At 48.3% G+C, this 20,953-nt stretch overlaps 1 protein-coding gene across 3 annotated transcripts in view; it reads right to left on the reverse strand.

Annotated features, from left to right (window-relative positions):
* Nucleotides 1-20,953, reverse strand: part of LOC145358428 (ral guanine nucleotide dissociation stimulator-like) — a 160,531-nt gene that overhangs the window by 12,679 nt on the left and 126,899 nt on the right. For all 3 annotated transcript variants that reach the window (XM_080212498.1, XM_080212499.1, XM_080212497.1), the window contains exons 2-10: nucleotides 17,122-17,232; nucleotides 14,066-14,259; nucleotides 13,354-13,425; nucleotides 11,881-12,074; nucleotides 10,352-10,473; nucleotides 9,382-9,597; nucleotides 8,330-8,433; nucleotides 5,870-5,954; nucleotides 1,062-1,139 (exon numbers count right to left, since the gene is read on the reverse strand). In XM_080212498.1, the coding sequence (XP_080068624.1) occupies nucleotides 1,062-1,139; nucleotides 5,870-5,954; nucleotides 8,330-8,433; nucleotides 9,382-9,597; nucleotides 10,352-10,473; nucleotides 11,881-12,074; nucleotides 13,354-13,425; nucleotides 14,066-14,259; nucleotides 17,122-17,232 (1,176 nt within the window). The remainder of the gene's footprint in view (nucleotides 1-1,061; nucleotides 1,140-5,869; nucleotides 5,955-8,329; nucleotides 8,434-9,381; nucleotides 9,598-10,351; nucleotides 10,474-11,880; nucleotides 12,075-13,353; nucleotides 13,426-14,065; nucleotides 14,260-17,121; nucleotides 17,233-20,953) is intronic.

Consider the following 20,953-nt stretch of genomic DNA (forward strand, 5'->3'; position numbering starts at 1 on the left):
ACAGCGATATATTTCCAAATCAGGATGGTGAGCGGCTTGGAGGGGAACTTGCAGGTGGTGGCGTTCTCATGTATCTGCTGCCCTGGCTCTTCGAGATGGTAGTGGTTGTGTGTTTGGGAGGTGCTGTCTAAAGATCTTCCTTAATTCCCTACCTATCTAAGCAAAGGTTGGCTCTTAGGAGTTAGGGTGAGTGTGGGTTAGTCAGTCCAGATACGATGAAGTTGTGGCAAATCACGGCAAGGCAGGCAGAGCACCGTGAAGGAGGGCAGGGAGAGTGGGGTTGCCAAAACACCAGGAACATTCTGGAGTCTCCAAGACTTCAAGCTTAAGCTCCAGGGTTCTGGCGCCAGAAAATAGCACCAAGGACCTGGGTTCAATTCCAGCCTCAGGTCACTGTCTGTGTGGGGTTTGTACATTTTCCTCACCTCCTCCAGGTGCTCCGGTTTCCTCCCACAGTCCAAAGATGTGCGGGTTAGGTAGATTGGCCAAATTGCACTTTAGTGTCCCGGGATGTGTCGGATAGAAGGATTGGTGGGCTAAATATGAGGGGTTACAGAGATAGGGCCTGGGTAGGATTGTTGTCAGTTGCAGATTCGATGGGCTGAATGGCCTCTTTCTGCACTGTCGGGATCCTATGACTCTGTAACCTCCAAAGCAAAATTGTGGAAAGGCACAAGATTAATGGAATCTCGAGTAATAATGTACTCACTGTCTTCCCTCCTTGTCATCCAAAGTTGCTTTATTCTAATTCAGATTCCCCAGTTGCTGCTGAATTCCCATTCTGTTTGGTTCAGCTTATGGAGATTTTTTTAGTGAAGGAAATATAATTTTGAGTGACTAGCAGGAGAATCAATGGCCATTATCTACCAATTGCTGGGAGGTGCTCTGGCCTACTGTGTACAGAGCAAACATCTGATAGTTCCCACAGACAATCTAAAAATAGTTTGTCTCTTTTTCAGACTTTATTTAACAGTGGTTTTAACCAATTAAAAGCTAACTGTAGCTGGTACAGCCGTTGATTTGCCATGTAGCCCACAAGCAGACCCCGAAGGTGGACCTACCATTTCCTTCTGGTGCTGCTGTCGCTTCTGAGCCCTCTTTGGGTTGATATCGAGTGTGGCGAACTTTGATGTTCCCTCCTAGAGTTTCGGAGATAAAACACAAAGCACAAGCACAGTGAATACCCAGGCACAGGGACCCACATTGCATGAAGACATTCTCCCCCCCAGCTGCAAAACCAGGCCATTCCTATAGGTGGCAGCACAGTGCCTGACAATGACATTTTGCCTGGGATGTAAACAAAGGAGATAAATCTATCGGTAACCCCGGCAACCGTCGCAAGAAAATAAACTCGCATTTATACAACGCCTTCCACAGCCACGCAGCAGACCTGAGATTTTGAACTCAAGTCTCTGGAGTGAGTCAATGAACTCGCAAACTTGAAACTTGGAGACAGAAGTTCTACTCATTGGGGTGGCACGGTGGTGAGCACCGCTGCCTCACAGCGTCAGGGACCCGGGTTCAATTCCAGCCTCGGGTCACTGTCTGCGTGGGTTTCCTCCGGTTTCCTCCCACAGTCCAGAAGACGTGCTGGTTCGGTTGATTGGCCATGGTAAATTGACCCTTAGTATCAGGGGGTTAGTTGGGTAAATATGGGGATAGGGATTGGGTGGGATGGTGGTCAGTGCAGACTCAATGGGCCAAATGGCCTCCTTTTGCACTGTAGGGATTCGATGAGAATGGATAGGCATATGATGGCTAACATCGACTCAATGGGCCAAAGAACTTCCTTCTGCGCTGTAAGGCTGACTTTGACTTTGTAGTTCCATCTCCTAATCTCTGCTCCTTCAAGACATTCCCTTAAAGCTATCTCTTTAACCAGGTCTTTGTCCATGCGTCCTAATACTGAGGGAGATATTGGCCAGGCTTCCCGCTCCTGACTGTGTTTCACTGGCTCCGCTGGTGCCTTTGGGCTGGGAATGAGTTTGACTATCCGAGTCCACACGGGGAATCGTGCACCTCCATATTCCAGTCTTACCCGCCTCAGGAATCGCCACGAGCAGGATAGATAATTTGATGGTCCATTGACGGAGGCTGGGAGTTAGCGGTCCCAGGACTGGAAAATCCTGCCCTCCTTCTCTCCGAGTGTAGTGAATATTCGGAATTCTCTGGCTCAGAGGGCTGTGGATACTCAGTTTCTGAGTACATTTAAGACAGGGGGTGATAGATGTTTGGGTATTGAGGGCATCGAGGGGTATGGGGATAGGGCAGGAAGGTGGAGCTTGGGTAGATTAGTCATAGAATCCCTACAGAGCAGAAGGAGGCTATTCGGCCCATCGAATCTACACCGACTCTCCATTTCACCCCTTATTTTAGGACACATTTATCCCACTAATCCCTCTAACCTACCAATTGAGCGTGGCCAATCCACCTAACCGTATATCTTGGACTGTGGGAGGAAACTAGAGGAAACCCACAGAGACGCCATCCTGTTAAATGATGCACGGTCTCTTCCAGCTCCTATTTCTTCAGATCCTACAAGTTCAGGCTGTCAATGTTGATATCATGCGGCTATCTGAGAATAAGACCATGAATATTGAGCTTGATCCAGACCCTAGCCCACACACAGGGACACACATACACAGACAGATACGCACACAGACACGCACAACCCCCACACACACAGGGACACACACATACATGCTCACATACACTTGCCCACACACACGCACATATACACGCATCCACCCGCCCACACACATACATGCACACACACAAGGACACTGAAAAGCACACACCCGAAAAGATGCACCCACACGTGCTCACACATACCCACACAGGGACAAACATGTGCCCACATACACCCACACATGGACACACACTCCCAAATAGGGACATATATGCACCCACACACACACGCCCACTCACGTGCCCACACACACACATACACAGGGACACACACAACATGCCAGTATTGGGTGACAGTGAGGGCGAGTCCCTCTCACTAACCTCTAGGCAGCTGCCCAGAGTCTTGAACAAAAGGGAAATATTTTTAAAACCTTTAATTGCCACCATTTTGTTGTTCACTGAAGGAAATGATCAGATTAGGGCTTTCCCTCACACTGTATATCACACTCACACACAGGCGGGGACGCAGGTTGCTGCATTAGGAAATAGGGCACTGGAATCTCCCTCTCACCCCGTGTATTTGCTCAGGGGATTACTGCACACCGACTCCTCCCCTATGGTTACCAGGCAACACCCTAGATAATCCCCTCCAAAGAAATTCCCCTCACGTTTTTCTTCTAAACAATGTTTCTCTGCTGAATCTCTCCCCTTTCCTCTGCCCCAAGAAGAAGCGACAGCCCCTTGTTGAATCATAGAATCCTACAGAAGGAGGCCATTCGGACCATCGAGTCTGTACCAACCAAAATCCCGCCCTATTCCTGTAAACTCACATATTTACCCTAGCTAGTCCCCTGACACTAGGGTCCATTTATCATGGCCAATCCACCTAACCTGGGAGGAAACTGGAGCACCCGGAGGAAACCCACGCAGACACGGGGAGAATGTGCAAACTCTGCACAGGCAGTGACCCGAGGCTGGAATTGAACCTAGGTGCCTGGCACTGTGAGGCAGCAGGGCTAACCACTGTGCTACCCTGCCGCCCAAGATCGGTTAACTGAACACAGGGCAGGTATTAACTGCATGTACCCTATCTTTGATGTGACTCAATGTCACACTTGATTGTGCCTTTAACCACTGACCTCCCCCCATAACACTGCCGCCACCCCACCCCCTGCACCCCACCCCCACCTTTTCAATTTCCTTCCTACGCCTCTGATTTAACATGCTACCCTGTACCTGACTCTCCAGGACTGCACTATAGAAAGCATTCTTTCTGGTTGTATCACAGCTTGGTATAGCTCCTGCTCTGCCCATGACCGCAAGTAACTACAAAGGGTTGTGAATGTAGCCCAATCCATCATTCAAACCAGCCTCCCATCCATTGACTCTGTCTACACTTCCTGCGGCCTTGGAGAAACAGCCAGCTTTAATTAATGACCCCACGCATCCTGGGGGACATTCTCTCTTCTTTTGACAGGAAGAAGATACAAAAATCTGAGGTCACGTACCAACCGACTCGAGAACAGCTTCTTCCCTGCTGCCGTCAAGAATGGACCCACCTCAAATTAATTTGATCTTTCTCTACACCCTAGCTATGACTATAACACTACATTCTGCACTCTCTCCTTTCCTTCTTTATGAACGGTATGCTTTGTCTGTATAGGGCACAAGAAACAATACTTTTCACTGTATACCAATACACGTGACAATAATAAATCAAACCAAATGGGAGAGATGTAAGGGCAATGAGACACTCTCCATTTCAAAGGACAAAGAAAATTACAGCACAGGAACAGGCCCTTCGGCCCTCTGCACTGACCATGCTGCCCGACTGGGCTAAAACCCCCTATCCTTCCGGGGACCGTATCCCCCTAATTCCCAATCCCTATTCATGTATTTGTCAAAGACGACCCTTAAAAGTCGCTTCATCACTCACTCGACAATTTGGAAAACAGCACCACAAACCTGGCTCTCCACTGACCTTGCAAACCTCACTGTGTGCAAAGGTAACTGAGCAGCGATGCTCATGGGTGGGGTGGTTGACCAGTATGGGGGTGGGGTGGTTGGGGGGGTGGGGTGGTTGACCAGTGTGGGGGTGGGGGGGGCGCGGTGGATGGCGACTGGGATTGGGCTAGGAGACCACTATTGAGTAACAATCAAAAGTCTGTGGTGGTGCGAATTTTCCCTCTTTGCAGAGTTATGGAGGGGGGGGGAGCACGGGGGAGGGTTGCCAGGAACTGGGCTCTGATTGTAAACTCCTCCGCTGAGAGGAAAACCCATTTCAGAGTCTGTGTTTGACACACGGGCGGCCAATTGGACGCCTACAGGAGAGCAAGCCCCAGGAGAGGTGTCTGCAAGAGCGCAGAAACGTGTCTGCAAAAGTCATTAGTCGAACACTGGGCGTCCGACCACATCCTGCCATCTGATCGCCACTCTGATCAACGACAAGCTCAAAAACATTGACCGTACAGCTAGTTCCAAGAATCTGAGTCACCTTCATTTCTAACCACATTTTAGGTCTTGTGCTTCGCTGTAAATTGGTCATTCTATACCCTGGAGCTTTCTGCAAGATGGTTTTATTATTAAAAACATGACTGAGGCCAGATGTTCTTCATTCTCGCTGGTAATCTTCTTGCTGAGGCTCTTAAGATGACTTTGCACCAAAGGCTGTTGTCACTTCTGTTCAGTGATAATCCTCTACAAGTTCAACAACAGCTTGCACTTTGAATCATAGAATTCCAACAGTGCAGTAAGAGGCCATTCAGTCCATCAAGCCTGCACCGACAACAATCCCACCCAGGCCCCTATCCCCATAACCCATTATTTACCCTGCTACTCCCCTCTGTCCAAAGATGTGCAGACTAGGTGGATTGGCCATGCTAAATTGCCCCTCGACCTCAGGGGGAACTAGCTAGGGTAAATGCATGGGGTTATGGGGATAGGGCCTAGGTTGGATGATGGTGGGAGAAGACTCAATGGGCCGAATGGTCACCTTCTGTACTGTAGGGTTTCTACGACTCTAAGGGTCAACTTAGCATGGCCAATCAACCTAACCGACACATCGCTGGACTGTGGGAGGAAACTGGAGCACCCGAGGAAACCCTCGCAGACACGGGGAGAATGTGCACACTCCACATAGACAGTGACCCAAGACAGGAGTCCAACCCGGCTCCCTGGCGCTGTGAGGCAGCAGTGCTAATCACTGTGCCACCGTGCCACAAGTCACACGACAAGCTCTCACCTTGATGAGGAGTTCACGGCTCAGGGAGTGGTTGTTGTCATCGGAGAAGATTTCCGACAATTCCTGGAATATCCGGAAGTTCTCTCTGTGAAATCACAATCAAAGGGACAAAATATTAAAAAACAACACCATTCTCACAGCAAAACTGTTAACAATGACAGATCCATCAATTCATTATAGCAGGCAAAGAGATTGTGGGACTATCCTACACCCAGCCTGAGGACCCAGCATACGTACAAGATACAATCATTCTCACAATGAGAAGAGGTCATTCAGCCCATCAGGTATGTACCAACCCACCTTTTTTTTTTAATCTTACCCAGGCCCTATCCCCATAATCTCACACATTTAGCAAGATAAACCTCCTAACCTACAGATCTTTGGGCACAAAGAGGCAATTTAGCATGGCTAATCCACCTGCCCTGCGCATCTTGGGATGCTAAGGGATAATTTATCATGGCCAATCCACCTAATCTGCATATCTTTGGACATTAAGGGGCAATTTAGCACGGCCAATCCACCTAACCTGCACATCTTTGGACACTAAGAGGCAATTTACCATGGCCAATCTACCTAACCTGCACATCTTTGGACACTAAGGGGCAATTTACCATGGCTAATCTACCTAACCTGCACATCTTTGGACACTAAGGGGCAATTTAGCACGGCCAATCCATCTAACCCGCACATCTTCAGACTGTGGAAAGAAATCGGAGCACCCGAAGGAAACCCATGCAGACACGGGGAGAACTTGCAAACTCCACACAGACAGTTACCCAAGGCCAGAATCGAAGCAGTGTCCCTGGCACTGTGAGGCAGCAGTGCTAACTGCTGTCCCCAGGTGCCACAGACCTATTTTCAACTTGTCCATTGCCTCATTCAGTTTATTTTCATGGGCAGCTGGGGAACTACACAGTGTAACCATCTCCTTCATTATATAATACTGCATGTGTCACATTATAAACCACAACGGATGCCTGACCTTTGGTCTAATCTGTTTCCATGAAAACCATTAAAGCACCAATGCCTGCGTTCTGCTGACAAGTTTAAAACTGCTGGTTGGTTGGCCTGTTTGGGGATTAGGCTGAACCTCTGCAAGACACTAGTTAGACTACAGCTGGAACGTTGTGTATACAGTTTTGGGAGCCACACCACAGGAAGGGCTTGAATGCATCGGAGAGAGTGCAGAAGAGGTTTACAAGAATGGTTTCAAGGATGAGAAACTCAGTTATGAGGATAGACTGGAGAGGCTGGGGTTGTTCTTCTTGGAGAGAAGGAGGTTAGGAAGAGATTTGATGGAGATGTTCAAAATCTTGAGGGGGCTGGACAAGGTAGATGGGGATAAACTATTCCTGCTCGCAAAAGGGTCGGGAATGAGATGGCACAGATATGAAGTGATTTGCAAAAATCTAAAGCTAAAGTTTTAAAGTTTATTTATTAGTTTCAAAAGTAGGTTTACATCAACACTGCAATGAAGTTACTGTGAAAATCCCCTAGTCACCATACTCCAGGGCCTGTTCGGGTACACTATGGGAGAATTTAGCACGGCCAATGCACCTAACCAGCACGTCTTTTGTGCTGTGGGAGGAAACAGGAGCACCCAGAGGAAACCCACGCAGACATGGGGAGAATGTGCAGACTCCACACAGACAGTGACCCAAGCCAGGAAGAAAGCAGATTTCCTTCCCTAAAAAGGAAATTAAAGAAGCAGATGGGTTTTCATAAATAATCAATGGTAGTTTCATGGTCACCATTACTGAGGGTAGCTTTATATTGCAGATTAATAATTCAAATTAGGGTTTCCACAATGGGGTTTAAACCTGTGTCTTTGGTCCATTGGCCCAGACCTCTGGCCCAGTGACAGTCCCATTCCATAGACACTTCCCCTTACGATTAGATTGAATATGAATAAAGGCAGGGGTGAGGGGATTTAGCCGAATAAAGCACACCAAGACCTCAAGAAACTTCAAAAGGTTGTGAATGAAGCCCAGTCCATCACACAGACCAGCCTCCCATCCATTGACTCTGAGTACACTTCCTGCTGCCTCGGCAAAGCAGCCAGCATAATCAAGGACCTCACGCACCCCGGACATTCTCTCTTCCACCTTCTTCTGTCAGGAAAAGATATAAAACTCTGAGGTCACGTACCAGCCGCCTCAAGAACAGCTTCTTCCCTGCTGCCATCAGACTTTTGAGTGGGCCTACCTCGCCTTAAGTTGATCTTTCTCTACACCCTAGCTATAACTGTAACACTACATTCTGCACCCTCTCCTTTCCTTCTCTATGAACGGTATGCTTTATCCGTAAAGCGCGCAAGAAACAATACTTTTCACCGTACACTAATACGTGTGACAATAATAAATCAAATCAAATCAGGATCAGCACCCCCAGAACGGAGAGGGAAAACCAGGAAGGAAAAACAAAAATAAGTAACAGTGACATCTTCAATCTCGCTCCTACCTCGAGACTTCATCCCAGCTCTTTCTCAGCCTGTGGACCGAGTTGCATTGTAAGGCGGAGAGAATGGCTCGTAACGAGGAGAAGTTTTTGAAGATTCGGCACTCCTGTGGCAAAGAAGGAAGAAAAATTGCTGATGAGGAAGAGCGGGGGGGAGGTTTTAGAATCCCTACAGTGCAGAAGAGGCCATTCGGCCCATTGAGTTTACACCAACTCTCTGACAAGGTATCTTACCCAGGCCCTCTTCCATGCCGTATCCCCGTAACCCCACACAGATATTCCATCTAACCTACACACTTTTTGGGAGTGTGGGAGGAAACCAGAGCACCCAGAGGAAATCCAGGTGGAGAAACGCGGGGTCTTCCATCTCTTACTTTTTTCAAGGAATTTCTTGTCTAGCTTTCCAGCTAACTAAATACAGAATACTGAGCTCCTGCTGGAGTTGCCAAGTCTTTAACATTTCCCTGGAGTCTCCGATAATCAAAGATTAATCTGTAGGACATTCCTTTGAGCAAGATCCAGGGTAAAAATAAACAAGTGCTTAAAAACATGGTACTATTTTCTCTTCTGTTTATCAGTCTTCATTCTTTCATGGGATGTGGACACCACTGGCTGGGCCAGTGTTTTATGCCCATCCCTAATTGCCCCTTGAGAAGATGATGGTGAGCTGCCTTCCTGAACCAAGACGGTCCGCGTAGTGTAGAGTCTTTAATTGGAGGTGAAGAGTGGATTTTAAACCATAGGCTCCTACAGTGCGTATTAGGCCTTAGGCTCCTACAGTGATGTAGTAGGCCTTAGGTTCCTACTGTGATGTAGTACGCCTTAGGTTCCTACTGTGATGTAGTACGCCTTAGGCTCCTACTGTGATGTAGTAGGCCTCAGGGTCCCACTGTGCTGTATTAGGCCTTAGGCTCCAACAGTGATGTATTAGGCCTTTAGGCTCCTACTGTGATATATTAGGCTTGAGGCTCTTATTGTGGTGTAGTACGCCTTAAGCTCCAACTGGACTGTTACTGCATGCATTTTCCGCTGAGTAGACCCAATTGCTTACTTACCCTGGCCACCTCAATCCATCTCTCAATGACCTTGGCTCTCTGTTGAGGTTTCAGGGTCTTGTCGCTCAAACAGGTTGCAATGACGCAGTTTGTAACTCGGTTAAACTGCGTCACGGTGGCACGAATTGTGGGCGCCAAATGTTCTTTCCCTTTCTTGTCTCTCTGGGACCAGATGCTCCCCAGGCAGTGATACGGAACGACTTTCTTGAACAATTCCTGCGTAACAGAAATAAGAATCTCATTATTCAGTTTAGTTTTATACTCCCTGGAATTCAGAAGAAAGGGGGAGGGGAGATCAGATTGAGATATATAAGATGATAAAAGGTTTGGATAAAGTAGACATGGAACAGATGCTTCCTCTTGTGGGACATTCTAGGACGAGAGGTCATAGTCTTAGGATAAGCGGAAGCAAATTTAAAACAGAGTTGAGGAGAAACTGCTTCTGTGGAATTCACTCCCCCAAAGCGTGGTGGGTGCTGGGACAGTGAGTACGTTTAAAGAGGAGTTAGACAGGTTTCTAAATTAAAATGGGTTGAAGGGTTACGGGGGGACGGCAGGAAAATGGGGATGAGGAGCATATCAGCCATGATTGAATGGCAGAGCAGACTTGATGGGCTGAATGGCCTAATTCTGCTCTCGTATCTTTCAGCTTATAACTGAAAACTTGACAAATAGATAGATCATAGAATTTTGATTTTTTTTGAATTTGTGAGTGATCCACGCACATGGAAAGATTCCAAAGTTTTCGCCGTACAAACGAGCTACTATTGGATTTGACCCAATTGGGCGGAAAAGAGAGAGAACTGCCCGAAGCTGAATGGAGACACAATCTGAGTGGAGTCACTCTAAGGCTGAGGACAACAAGCCTCCCCTGAGGGCTCCGGAAGGAAGTGTTGGCCCAATGCCTCGCTCCATCCTTTCAGGTCTTTCCGTTACGGAATCAATCGGCGAGCCCTCTGGCGTTACTCACCGCGTCCATTAACGTGAACTGTTCAGCCACCACATTAGCCACGAAGGAGAGGAAGTCAGGCTTTCCATCTTCAAATCCGTTCTCCTCCGGCATGGGGAATGTGCAGCCGCTGTGATCGGTCGCTATAACAACACAAACGGGCAGCTTTAGCTATCGGTGAGACTCGCACACGCATCACTCGCACACGCATCACTCGCACATTCGAGAACCATCGGACTGTCCCCCTGCTCTGGCCTCTTGACCAATCCCCCAATTTCCGTCACGTCACCGCTAGTGTCTTCAGTTGCCTAAGCCCCGAGGCCCTGGAATTCTCTCCCTTGAGCTGTCTTTCCTCCTTTGGAACACTCCTTGAAAGTTTCAAGGTCTAAAATCTCCTGTGGCATGGTGCCAAATGTAGAGTACCTGGGTACAAACAACACTAGGCACTAAGAGCACTCAACCTTCCAAGTTTTTATTACTTGCTAGCAAGGAGAACACACATTCAGCACTGCTAGGGGTCCCCCCGATAATACGGATAATTATCAGTTATAGTTATTTACAGCAACCTTCCCATCCTTCATTTGCATACATAGTCCACCAATCACTGCATAGCTTTTTGCCCTTTATTATCCAATAGCAAACTGGCTCCTTCATTAGCACAATATGTCACCATATCTTGTTTTTTGGTATTTGTCATGGTAACTTGTCTTTGTTTCATCCTGCTGCCAAGGCAGTATTTTTGAAACTCACACCATCATGGGATGTTTTACTGTAGGAAAGGCGGCTATGTAAATGCAGGTTGTTCAGGTGTTTGGGAGTCTGTACGATGCAGAGCAGACAGCTCCATCACCGACTAACCATTTAGAATCATAGAATTCCTACAGTGCAAAAGGAGGCCATTCAGCCCATCAAGTCTGCACTGACACAGCATCTCACCAAGGCAACCCCCTGTATTTCTGAAGAGCCGTCGCTGCTGGAATGTGGGAAACGCAGCAATCAATGTGTACACAGCAAGATCCCACAAACTGCAATCTGATCATGCGTGATGTTGACTGAGGGATAAGCACTGGTCAGGGCAAGGGAGACAATTCTCCCAGTCTGCTTCAAACAGGTGCGTGGGATTCTTTTACACCCACCTGGGAAGACAGATTGTTGGTTTAAGATCACCTCCAAAAAGACAGTACCTCTGACAGTGCAGCACTCCCTCGGAGGGTCAGCCCTGGTTACTTCACAGAGTGGGAACCTCGTGACTCAGAGGCAGGAATGCCATTCGCCGAGCTGGAGACAGTGGCCGAATTCTCCGGCCTTTCACTCCGGCGGGATTCTCCAGTCCCTCCGGCGGTGCAGTCCCATTGACAACGACGGGACTGGAGGATCCCGCCATCAGCAAATGGCGCAGTGCCTTCGACAGCTGGAAAATTGCTGGGGGGGTACGGTGGAGGCTGGAGAATCTTGGTCAGTGTTAAGTTTGGGTTGTGTGGATGCTGTATATGGGGTGGGGGTGGGGAGGGGAGGAGCGGGAGTTGGAGGGGGGGGCCAGTGAGACCTACCATCCTGATCAGGTTCTGGTTCCTTGTGCTTCTGGAACGTGCCGAGGAGGTTGTGGGCGCGACGTTGCAGGTCGGAACCCGGAAACATCTGATGGATGTAGGTGTACAGATGCTTCAGGCAGGAGTAATCTGGTGGTTTCCTGAAATCTTCCGAATACTGATCAAGCCAGGCACCAAGGATGGATGAAATGGTGCTGAAAGAAGAGGGTGGAACGGTCGTGAACACTCATCGACGCGATGGTTTCTGCTAATATTCCAACTGGGCATTGGGCACCGTGTCTGCCAATGTATCGGGGGCAACGGTGAGACTGTACAGGAGATACGGACATCAGCACAGAGGGAGGAAGTCCCTCACTAAGCACTTCCCTTCCACTCTGACTATAGTCCACTCTTACCCTCATAAACCTCCTGAGGAAGACCTTACAGCCTTTCCTTCTGCCCCAAAGATAAACAAAACCCAACTTTTTTTTAATTATTCATTCACGGGACATGGGTGTCGCTGGCTGGCCAGCATTTATTGCCCATCCCTACTTAAGAGGGCAGTTGAGGGTCAACCACATTGCTGTGGTTCTGGAGTCACACATAGGCCAGACCAGGTAAGGACGGCAGATTTCCTTCACAAAAGGACATTAGTGAACCAGATGGGTTTTTCCAACAATGGTTTCATGGTCATCAGTAGATTCTTAATTCCAGATTTTTTTTATTGAATTCAAATTCCACCATCTGCCGTGGCGGGATTCGAACCCGGGTCCCCAGAACATTAGTTGAGTTTCTGGATTAATTTTCTGGCAACAATACTATTAGGCCATCGCCTCCCCGTAATTTTCAGGACACCCATCTATTTACCTTTAGGCCCATAATGTGTAATTCTTTATTTATTTTACCAAGGTTAATTAGATACAAAGGGCTTCCAAAGTTATGTGAAGTGTGCTACCAATGTCAAATCGTGCTGGCAGATTTCCTCTGTCACTCTGAAGATGTGCAGAGGAATGAGAGCTTTCAGCACAATGCATGATATACAGGCCTTAGGATCCCCACGGTGCAGAAGGAGGCCACTCGGCCCATCAAGTCTACACTAAGTACAAATCCACCCAGACCCTCTCCCCATAACCCTATGCATTTGCCTTAGCTAATTCCCTGACACTAAGGGGCAACTTAGCATGGCCGATCCACCTAACCCGCACATCTTTGGACTGTAGGAGGAAACCGGAGCGTCTGGAGGAAACCCACCCAGACACGGGGAGAATGTGCAAGCTCCACACGGACAGTGACCCAAGCTGGGAATCGAACCTGGGTCCCTGGCGCTGTGAGGCAGCAGCACTAACCATTGCGCCACCATGCCGCCCAGAAAGAAAAACCCAACCCTGGTGGCACCGTCCCTTTGAGGAGGCAACACATCACAGAACCCTCGTTACCCAATTTTCTGACCATCAATGACTCTTTGCAAGAATTATCAACGAAAGAAGCCCTTACTTTTTCAATTCCACCCTGTCCTCTGGCGTGAGTTTGGAGACATCTCCATTCAGCTGATGTACGTTTCCATATCTGTAAAACACGGGAGAGGTTATCACAGAGGAGTGAAGGAAAGGATTGTGGAGTTTCTGATCCCATCAGTCTGGTTTCTAATGGGGTCTGTGTGGTTCGTATTGGGTCAATTATGGTACTGAGCCCAAAGGTCTCAGAATTCAGCCCAGGACCAAACTGGGTCAGTTAGTCCAGGATATGGGGTCAATGACATTCCCAGGGTGTAGTGTACCATCACCCAAATTGCCATGTCTCAGTGGAGAAACGAGAACACCTAAAGGGACACTGAGCAGTCATGAACCCCCCACAATCCATCCCCCCCAACTCCATACCACCTCCCCATTACCCTATTTAACAAAGAAACATAGAAGATAGGAGCAAGAGGAGGCCATTTGGCCCTTCGAGCTTGCTGTGCCATTCGAAACATTGGCTCTATTCCCTCCCCACAGACCTGCTGAGATTTTCCAGCATTTTCTGTTTGCGTTTCAGATTCCAGCATCCACAGGATTTTGCCTCTATATCACTGGGTAAAGAAATTTGGATTTATTAATGGCGATCTTATATTGATGGCCCCTAGTTCTCCTTTCTCAGTGATTAAAGCGCCTCGGCTGTTCAGTATTTCCTTAGCAGGTTCGATCTGCTGCGTCTGGCATCCGCCTACCTGTTCAGCAGCAGGTCCAGCACCTGTTTGGTCGACGCGAAGGCCCGGTAAGTGCAGAGGAAGATGGTGACGTAGGTGGAGTCGTTGCCTCTGAAGGCGGACACCAGGTACTCCACGAGCTTCTCCAGCGTCCCCGCTTTGATGGTCCGCACTTTACACGTTTCGTACAGGTTCATGGCTGACTCACTGTCTACCTGGAAAAGGGAGGGAAAGAAAAGCACACATGGTGGTGACCTGGGTGGTTGCCAGGCTCAGAGGGAGCTTAACTATGGGGCGGGACATTCTGCTTCCAAACTCACAAGCAAACAAAGTGAGGACATTGTTCCCACTGCTGTTCTGGTTGTTTGGCACAACGTGAGTTCCTTGTCCATTGTTGCACAGCACAAGCAAAGACAAAATATTATTAGCGGCCTAACTCCCTCGATGACTCAGGTGAGTTTATCCAGGGAGTGGTTGAATATTAGCAACTAATACAAGGCTTCATGTTCTGCTGTTTCTGAGGGAGCTAATCTCCAATGGCCCTGTAGTAAGACAGGGCATCATCGAGTGCCAAACAGCTAAAGGGGCAATTAATGAACTCACTGTTGTAATACTGGAAACACGTCAGCCAATTTGTGTGTAGCTAGCTCCCACGCACAGAGTGTGGATAATGAACAGGTAGATTGTCTCAGGTGTGGGTAGGAGGATTAAAAGTTGTCCAAGAACGTTTCTCGCACTCTATTCTGCAACTGTACTGCTGAAACTCCCACATACTCTTTGGAAAGCAAGAAGGGGGCCTTGATTTAACGTCTTAAGCGAAAGACGGCACCTCTAACACTGCAGCACTCCCTGCGGACCACTATTCCCTCAAAGCAATTGGGGATGGGTCTGTCACCAGGGAACACACAGCCCACGCACACATGCAATACTCTGATGCGTGCATTGTCCTAGCCAGATTTAATGCAAGGGGCAGTAGATTTAGAGGGGATTGAAGGAGAGACATTTTTCACCCAGTGGGCTGTGGCAGGGGACCACTGCTGCCTCACAGCACCAGGGACCTGGGTTTAATTCCAGCCACAGGTCACTATTTTGCATGTTCTCTTGTGTGGGTTTCCTCCAGATGCTCTGGTTTCCTCCCATAGTTCAAAGATGTGCAAGTTTGGTGGATTGGCCATGCTAAATTGCCTTTTAGTGTCCAAAGATATGTAGGCTAGGTGGATTGGTCAAGGTAAATTGCCCCTTAGCATCCAAAGATGAGTAGGTTAGGTAGATTGACCATGATAAATTGCCCTTTAGTGTCCAACGATGTGTAGGTGAGGTGGAGAATTGATGGGATTCTAGGGTTCTATGTGGAACTCAGCGCCTGAAAGAGTGATAGAGATGGGAACATTCACAACATTTAGATGAGCACTGAAAGCCATAGTGTAGAAAGCTACGGACCAAATGGGATTAGGTAGATGTGTGTTTGATGGCCGGCACAGTCATGATGGGCTGAAGGGCCTTTCTCCTTGCTGTAAAGCTCTAGGACTCTAGGAGGAAACTCCAGGTTGTAGAGGATGAAAACTGCCCATCCATCCATTCCACTCCTGATTGCCATCCAGTGATGCCCCTAGTGTTGAGATGCCCGCGCCAATGCAGGTGTGGACTGATTAACGGGACTCCTGAACGGTCCGATACCCTGCTGGCACTCACAATGAAGCCTCGTGTGCCAGCACCCAGAACCTTTGGAAAGCTGCCAGAAGCATATCTGGGGACTTTCCACATGTGTCTGTGTGGGATGGAAAGGTTACTTAATCAGCAGTGTATTTCTAGCTGGGACTATCAGGCAGTTTTTAACATGTGGATCGTGGCACCAACAGGCCGACACTCCATAGAATCCTACAGTGCAGAAGGAGGCCATTCTGCCCATCGAGTCTGCACCAACCCAATCCCACCCAGGCCCTATTCCCCATAACCCCGTGCATTTACCCTAGCTAGTCCATGTGACACTAGGATCAATTTAGCACGGCCAATCAACCTAACCTGCGTATCTTTGGACTGTGGGAGGAAACCGGAGCACCCGGAGGAAACCCACGCAAACACAGGGAGAACGTGTAAACTCCACACAGACATTCACCCGGGAATCGAACACGGGTCCCTAGCACTGTGAAGCTGCAGTGCCAACCACTGTGCCACCGTGCTGCCCACTCCAGCGCAGTACTGTGGGAGTGCTGCAGTGTTGGAGGTGCCATTTTTTGGCTGAGAGGTTAAAAGGAGGCACCATTTGCATTCTCGGGAGGGCATGCTAGATTTAACCATTCAGAAAAAGGAAGGGGAGTTTTCCAATTGTCTGTTCCGCAAACTCAGCCATAAATAGACTATCTGGCCACTGATTTGATTGTTGTCTTAGGAGTGCATAAATTGGCTGCCACATTTCCCACCTTCCAAGGGTGTCAAATAAAGCACTGGATTCGCGGTAAAGCACTTGAGGAGGTCTCAATGTTTTGCAAAGCGCTACAGAAACACTGTCCATTCAAAGCTCTCAAATTTTACTTAGACTTGGGTGGCATGAGTGGCACAGTGATTAGCACTGATGCCTCAGAGCGCCAGGGACTTGGGTTCAATTCTGGCCTCGGGTCCCGAGCTGTGCGGGTTCGGTGTATTGGCCACGCTAAATTTCATCTTAGTATCAGGTGGATTGGCAGGGTAAATAGGTGGGGTTATGTGGTTTGGGTGGGATTGTTATAGGTGCAGGCTCAATGGGCCAAATGGCCTCCTTCTGCACCGTACAGATTCTATGATTGGGACAGGATTTTGCAGCCGCACTCACCACCCCCAGGGCTGGAAAGTCCCATGAAAGGTCAACAGGCCTTTTGTGGTCCAATCCCACCCCCACCTCCACCCCGTTGCAGGCAGGATGGGAAAATTTCCCCCTTGATGTCAAAATATTTAACACAAACAATGTCAACTGCATTGTAAGGACAGTGATGGGAATGGGGGGAACATAAGAAAGAGAAAGCCGAGGTGCGGGAGTAGGAAGGTCTCCCCCCCCCCGCCCCCGGTGCTGCAGGGTTTGTCCATGACCGGCCATTGCTTACCCCAAGCCATCGCTGCCCTTTGCTCGCTGCCTGATGCACCTGAACTTTCCTGAGCGTTATCGTGTAGATGGCCCCATCTTCGGTCTCCTCGCCAATCTCCTGCGCAGCGCTCTGCAAGGGAAATAGAGCAGTGAGTGTGATTCCCCCCCACGGCCGAACAGTCACGCTGGCCAGCCCATTGAAGCCTGAGCCACTCAGTTGCGTTTGTGTTTCGCCTCCTCCGTCCGGTTTGAATATCACAGTGCTGGAGCATTTGACAAAAAGACACAGCTTGTTCTGAGCACTTGTTGCGCGTAGAAGTCTACAAGATTATGAGGGGCAGGGACAGAGTGGACAGTCAGAAACTTTTTCCCAGGATGGAAGATTCAATTACTAGAGGGTATATGTTTAAGGTGCGAGGGGCAAAGTTTAAAAGAGATGTACGAGGGACTTTTTTTTTACACAGAGGGTGGTGGGTGCCTGGAACTCGATGCCGGGAGCAGATACAATTGTGAGCTTTAAGGGGTGTCTGGACAACTACATGAATAGGATGGGAGTAGAGGGATATGGTCCCTGGAAGGGTAGGGGGTTTTAGTTCAGTCGGGCAGCATGGTCAGTGCAGGCTTGGAGGGTCGAAGGGCCTGTTCCTGTGCTATAATTTTCTTTGTTCTTTATTCAATGGCTAACAGCTAACTCAGAACTCTTCGACCTGCTACTATTGTTAGCTGGAGATAGAATTAAGTATTGAGGACATGGATTCAACTTTTAGCCACATCAGGTTCCAGTTCTTTGTATTCTTTCATGGGAATGTGGGCGATGCTGGCAAGCCTGGCATTTGCTACCCAAACATAGTTGCCCTTGAACTGAGTGGCTTAATTGGCCAATTCAGAATGGGAATGGAGTCACACGTAGGCCAGACCAGGTAAGAACATCAGATTTCCTTCCCTAAAGGGAAGTAGATGGGTTTTTCTGACAATCCACAACGGTTTCATGATCATCTAGATTCTGATGACCATAAAACCATTGTTGATTGTCGGAAAAACCCATCTGACTCACTAATGTCCTTTAGGGAAGGAAATCTGCCGTCCTTCCCTGGTCTGGCCTACACATGACTCCAGAGCCACAGCAATGTGGTTGACACTCAACTGGCTTCCAAGGGCAACTGGGGATGGGCAATAAATGCTGGCCCAGCCAGCGACACCCGTGTCCCACAAATGAATAAAGAAAAAGTCACAGATATAGATTGAGAGGTGGTAGATTTAACACTGAGATGAAGAGGAACTACTTCTCGCAGAGGGTGGTGAGTTTGCGGAACTCGCTGCCCCCATAGCAGGGTGGTGCCCGAACCATTGAATGGTTTCAAAAAGAAGATCGATATATTTCTAATAAAAAAAGGGATAAGGGGATATGGGGAACAGGTGGATTTGAGACCCAGGAGAGATCAGCCATTGTCCGATTGAATGGCGGAACAGGCTCGGAGGGCTAATTTGCCTACTCCTGTTCCTAATTCTATGTTCCTATATATCTTTAGTTAGAATGGTGTATTTATAAAGTTGGTTTATTTATTAGTCACAAGTAAGCTTACATTAACACTGCAATGAAATTACTGTGAAAATCCTCTAGTTGCCACACTCTGGCGCCTGTTCGGATACAGAGAGGGGGAATTTAGCATGGCCAATGCACCTGACCAGCACATTTTTCAAATTGTGGGAGGAAACTGGAGCATCCAGAGGAAACCCACGCAGATACAGGGAGAACGTGCAGACTCCACACAGACAGTGACCCAAGCCAGGAATCGAACTCGGATCCCTGGCGCTGTGAGACAGCAGTGCTAACCACAGTGCCATCGTGCCACCCCCCCCATGCTATGAATGGGTGCAATTTGTGTGAACTCCGTCAACAAGTCTCCTATCAGAGGGGAAAGTCTCGGGGCAATCTCTTTTCTAATTTTGCCCTTTTCCCTACATACAAATTAAGAGTTCACTAAACCATGCACCATCTGTGATAAAAACCGACAGCAAACTTCACTGGGTGAATGAGTTGTGTACCTGAATGTTTACATTACTGAAACATCTCACACTGTGAGCTGTGTTGAGTGTCAGTTCTCTGGCGAAAGCAGCAAGTGCTCTCTACCTGGTGTCTCCCACTATTGTAAGATAAATAACCGGTTAATTTGGCTCTGCTGATATTAGTTGAGGGGGTGAGTCTAATTGAGGTCACCAGAGGAAATTCCCAGCTCTTAACGGTGATGTTTGTCTTGTGGGGAGTCCTTTGTTGGTTTGCAGCCTCAACAATGATAATAAACACAGCCGCTGCAATGAGGAACTAGAACACAGATGCAAGGGATCTTTATCTTGTTTACACAGGGAATTTTTTTGGTCTGGAAACCACTGCCTCACAGGGAAAGGGGAAGGGGATTCAGTAATAACTTTCAAAAGGGGATTGGGTGAATATGGGAAGGGAATGAAAGACAGGAGGAGAGAACAAGCAAGTGAGAGTACGAGCTCTAACAAGGAGAGATGGCGGGCCAAATGGTGTCCTGTGCTATTTGATTCTGTAGAAATAACTCCGCGCATGTATTAACAGCATGAGGCATTATAGGAATAACTAGGAAAGCAATTCGCTGTTAATCTGAGTAGGCATGTTATCATTGAAACCCTTTTGTATCCAATACCTAGCTCAAGGGGAGGCACAATGGCACAGTAGATAGCACTGCTGCCTCACAGCTCCAGGGATCTGGATTCGATTCCAGCCTTGGATGACTGTATGGAGTTTGCACATTCTCCCAGCGTGTGTGGGTTTCCTCCGGGTGTTCCGGTTTCCTCCCATGGTCCAAAGATGTGCAGGTTAGATGAATTGGCTACGCTAAGTTGTCCCTTAGTGTCCAAAGATGTGTAGGTTAGGTGAATTGGCCATGCTAAATTGCCCCTTAGTGTCCAAAGATGTGTCAGTTAGATGGAGTGACCATGCTAACTTGCTCCTTACTGACCAAAGATGTATAGGTTAGGACGATTAGCCATGGCAAATTGTGCAGGGTTAGGGCTGGGGGAATGGGCCGAGGTAGAGTGCTCTTTCGGAGGGCCGGTGCAGACTCAATGGGCCAAATGGACTCATTCAGAATTCTATGGTTGAGGGGAAAAGGGAACTGAGACAGCGTGGAGGCAATCTGAGAATGACCAGTTGCACTTTTTCTTTCCTTTCTTGGTTTTGGTGTAATTTTATTCTGCTGACCACGTACGGCACGAGTTCCCTGACTGGGACTTCCACTTTTTGAAAGTGCACGTGGTTGCTGGTTCCATGGTTGCTGAGCGCCTGCAGCGCAGTCATTTCTGACACTGTTGCGACCGCAAAAAACTTCCACTAAATCAGCATCACAGAGAGCTGATGAAATGACACAAATACTTCCCCTTTACCACCCGTCCTCCAGGGCAGTTATATTTGGAAGGCTCACTTCCTCAGATGCCGTTTCTCGCTCTGCCACCGCGTTTATTTTTACCCTCAGTCCGCGTGATTCATGTGACCGGGGGTTCCCTCTCGCTGGGATGTGTCACGACTGCTGCCTCAGCATCCTGCTCTCCCCGATTTTAACAAATAACCGCACTGTTGGTGGGGGAGGTGAGGGAATAATACCCAGTTTACGAACCAACAGATTACTTTGGAGAATGACAAACTGCATTGATATAGTGCCCGTTGGGTCTATAAAACATCCCAAGCCATTGTACACATGAGCTGACGACTCAGTGTCAGTAATCCAGAGCTGAAGGAAGGGTGTAGTTGGTGAACTATATACACCTTTACTTAAACTGACTACACATAGAATCATAGATTCCTACAGTGCAGAAGGAGGCCATTT

The sequence above is a fragment of the Carcharhinus amblyrhynchos genome, chromosome 25 (genome assembly GCF_965287045.1).
Source record: "Carcharhinus amblyrhynchos chromosome 25, sCarAmb.v2.hapA, whole genome shotgun sequence".
Classification (NCBI taxonomy): Eukaryota; Metazoa; Chordata; class Chondrichthyes; order Carcharhiniformes; family Carcharhinidae; genus Carcharhinus; species Carcharhinus amblyrhynchos.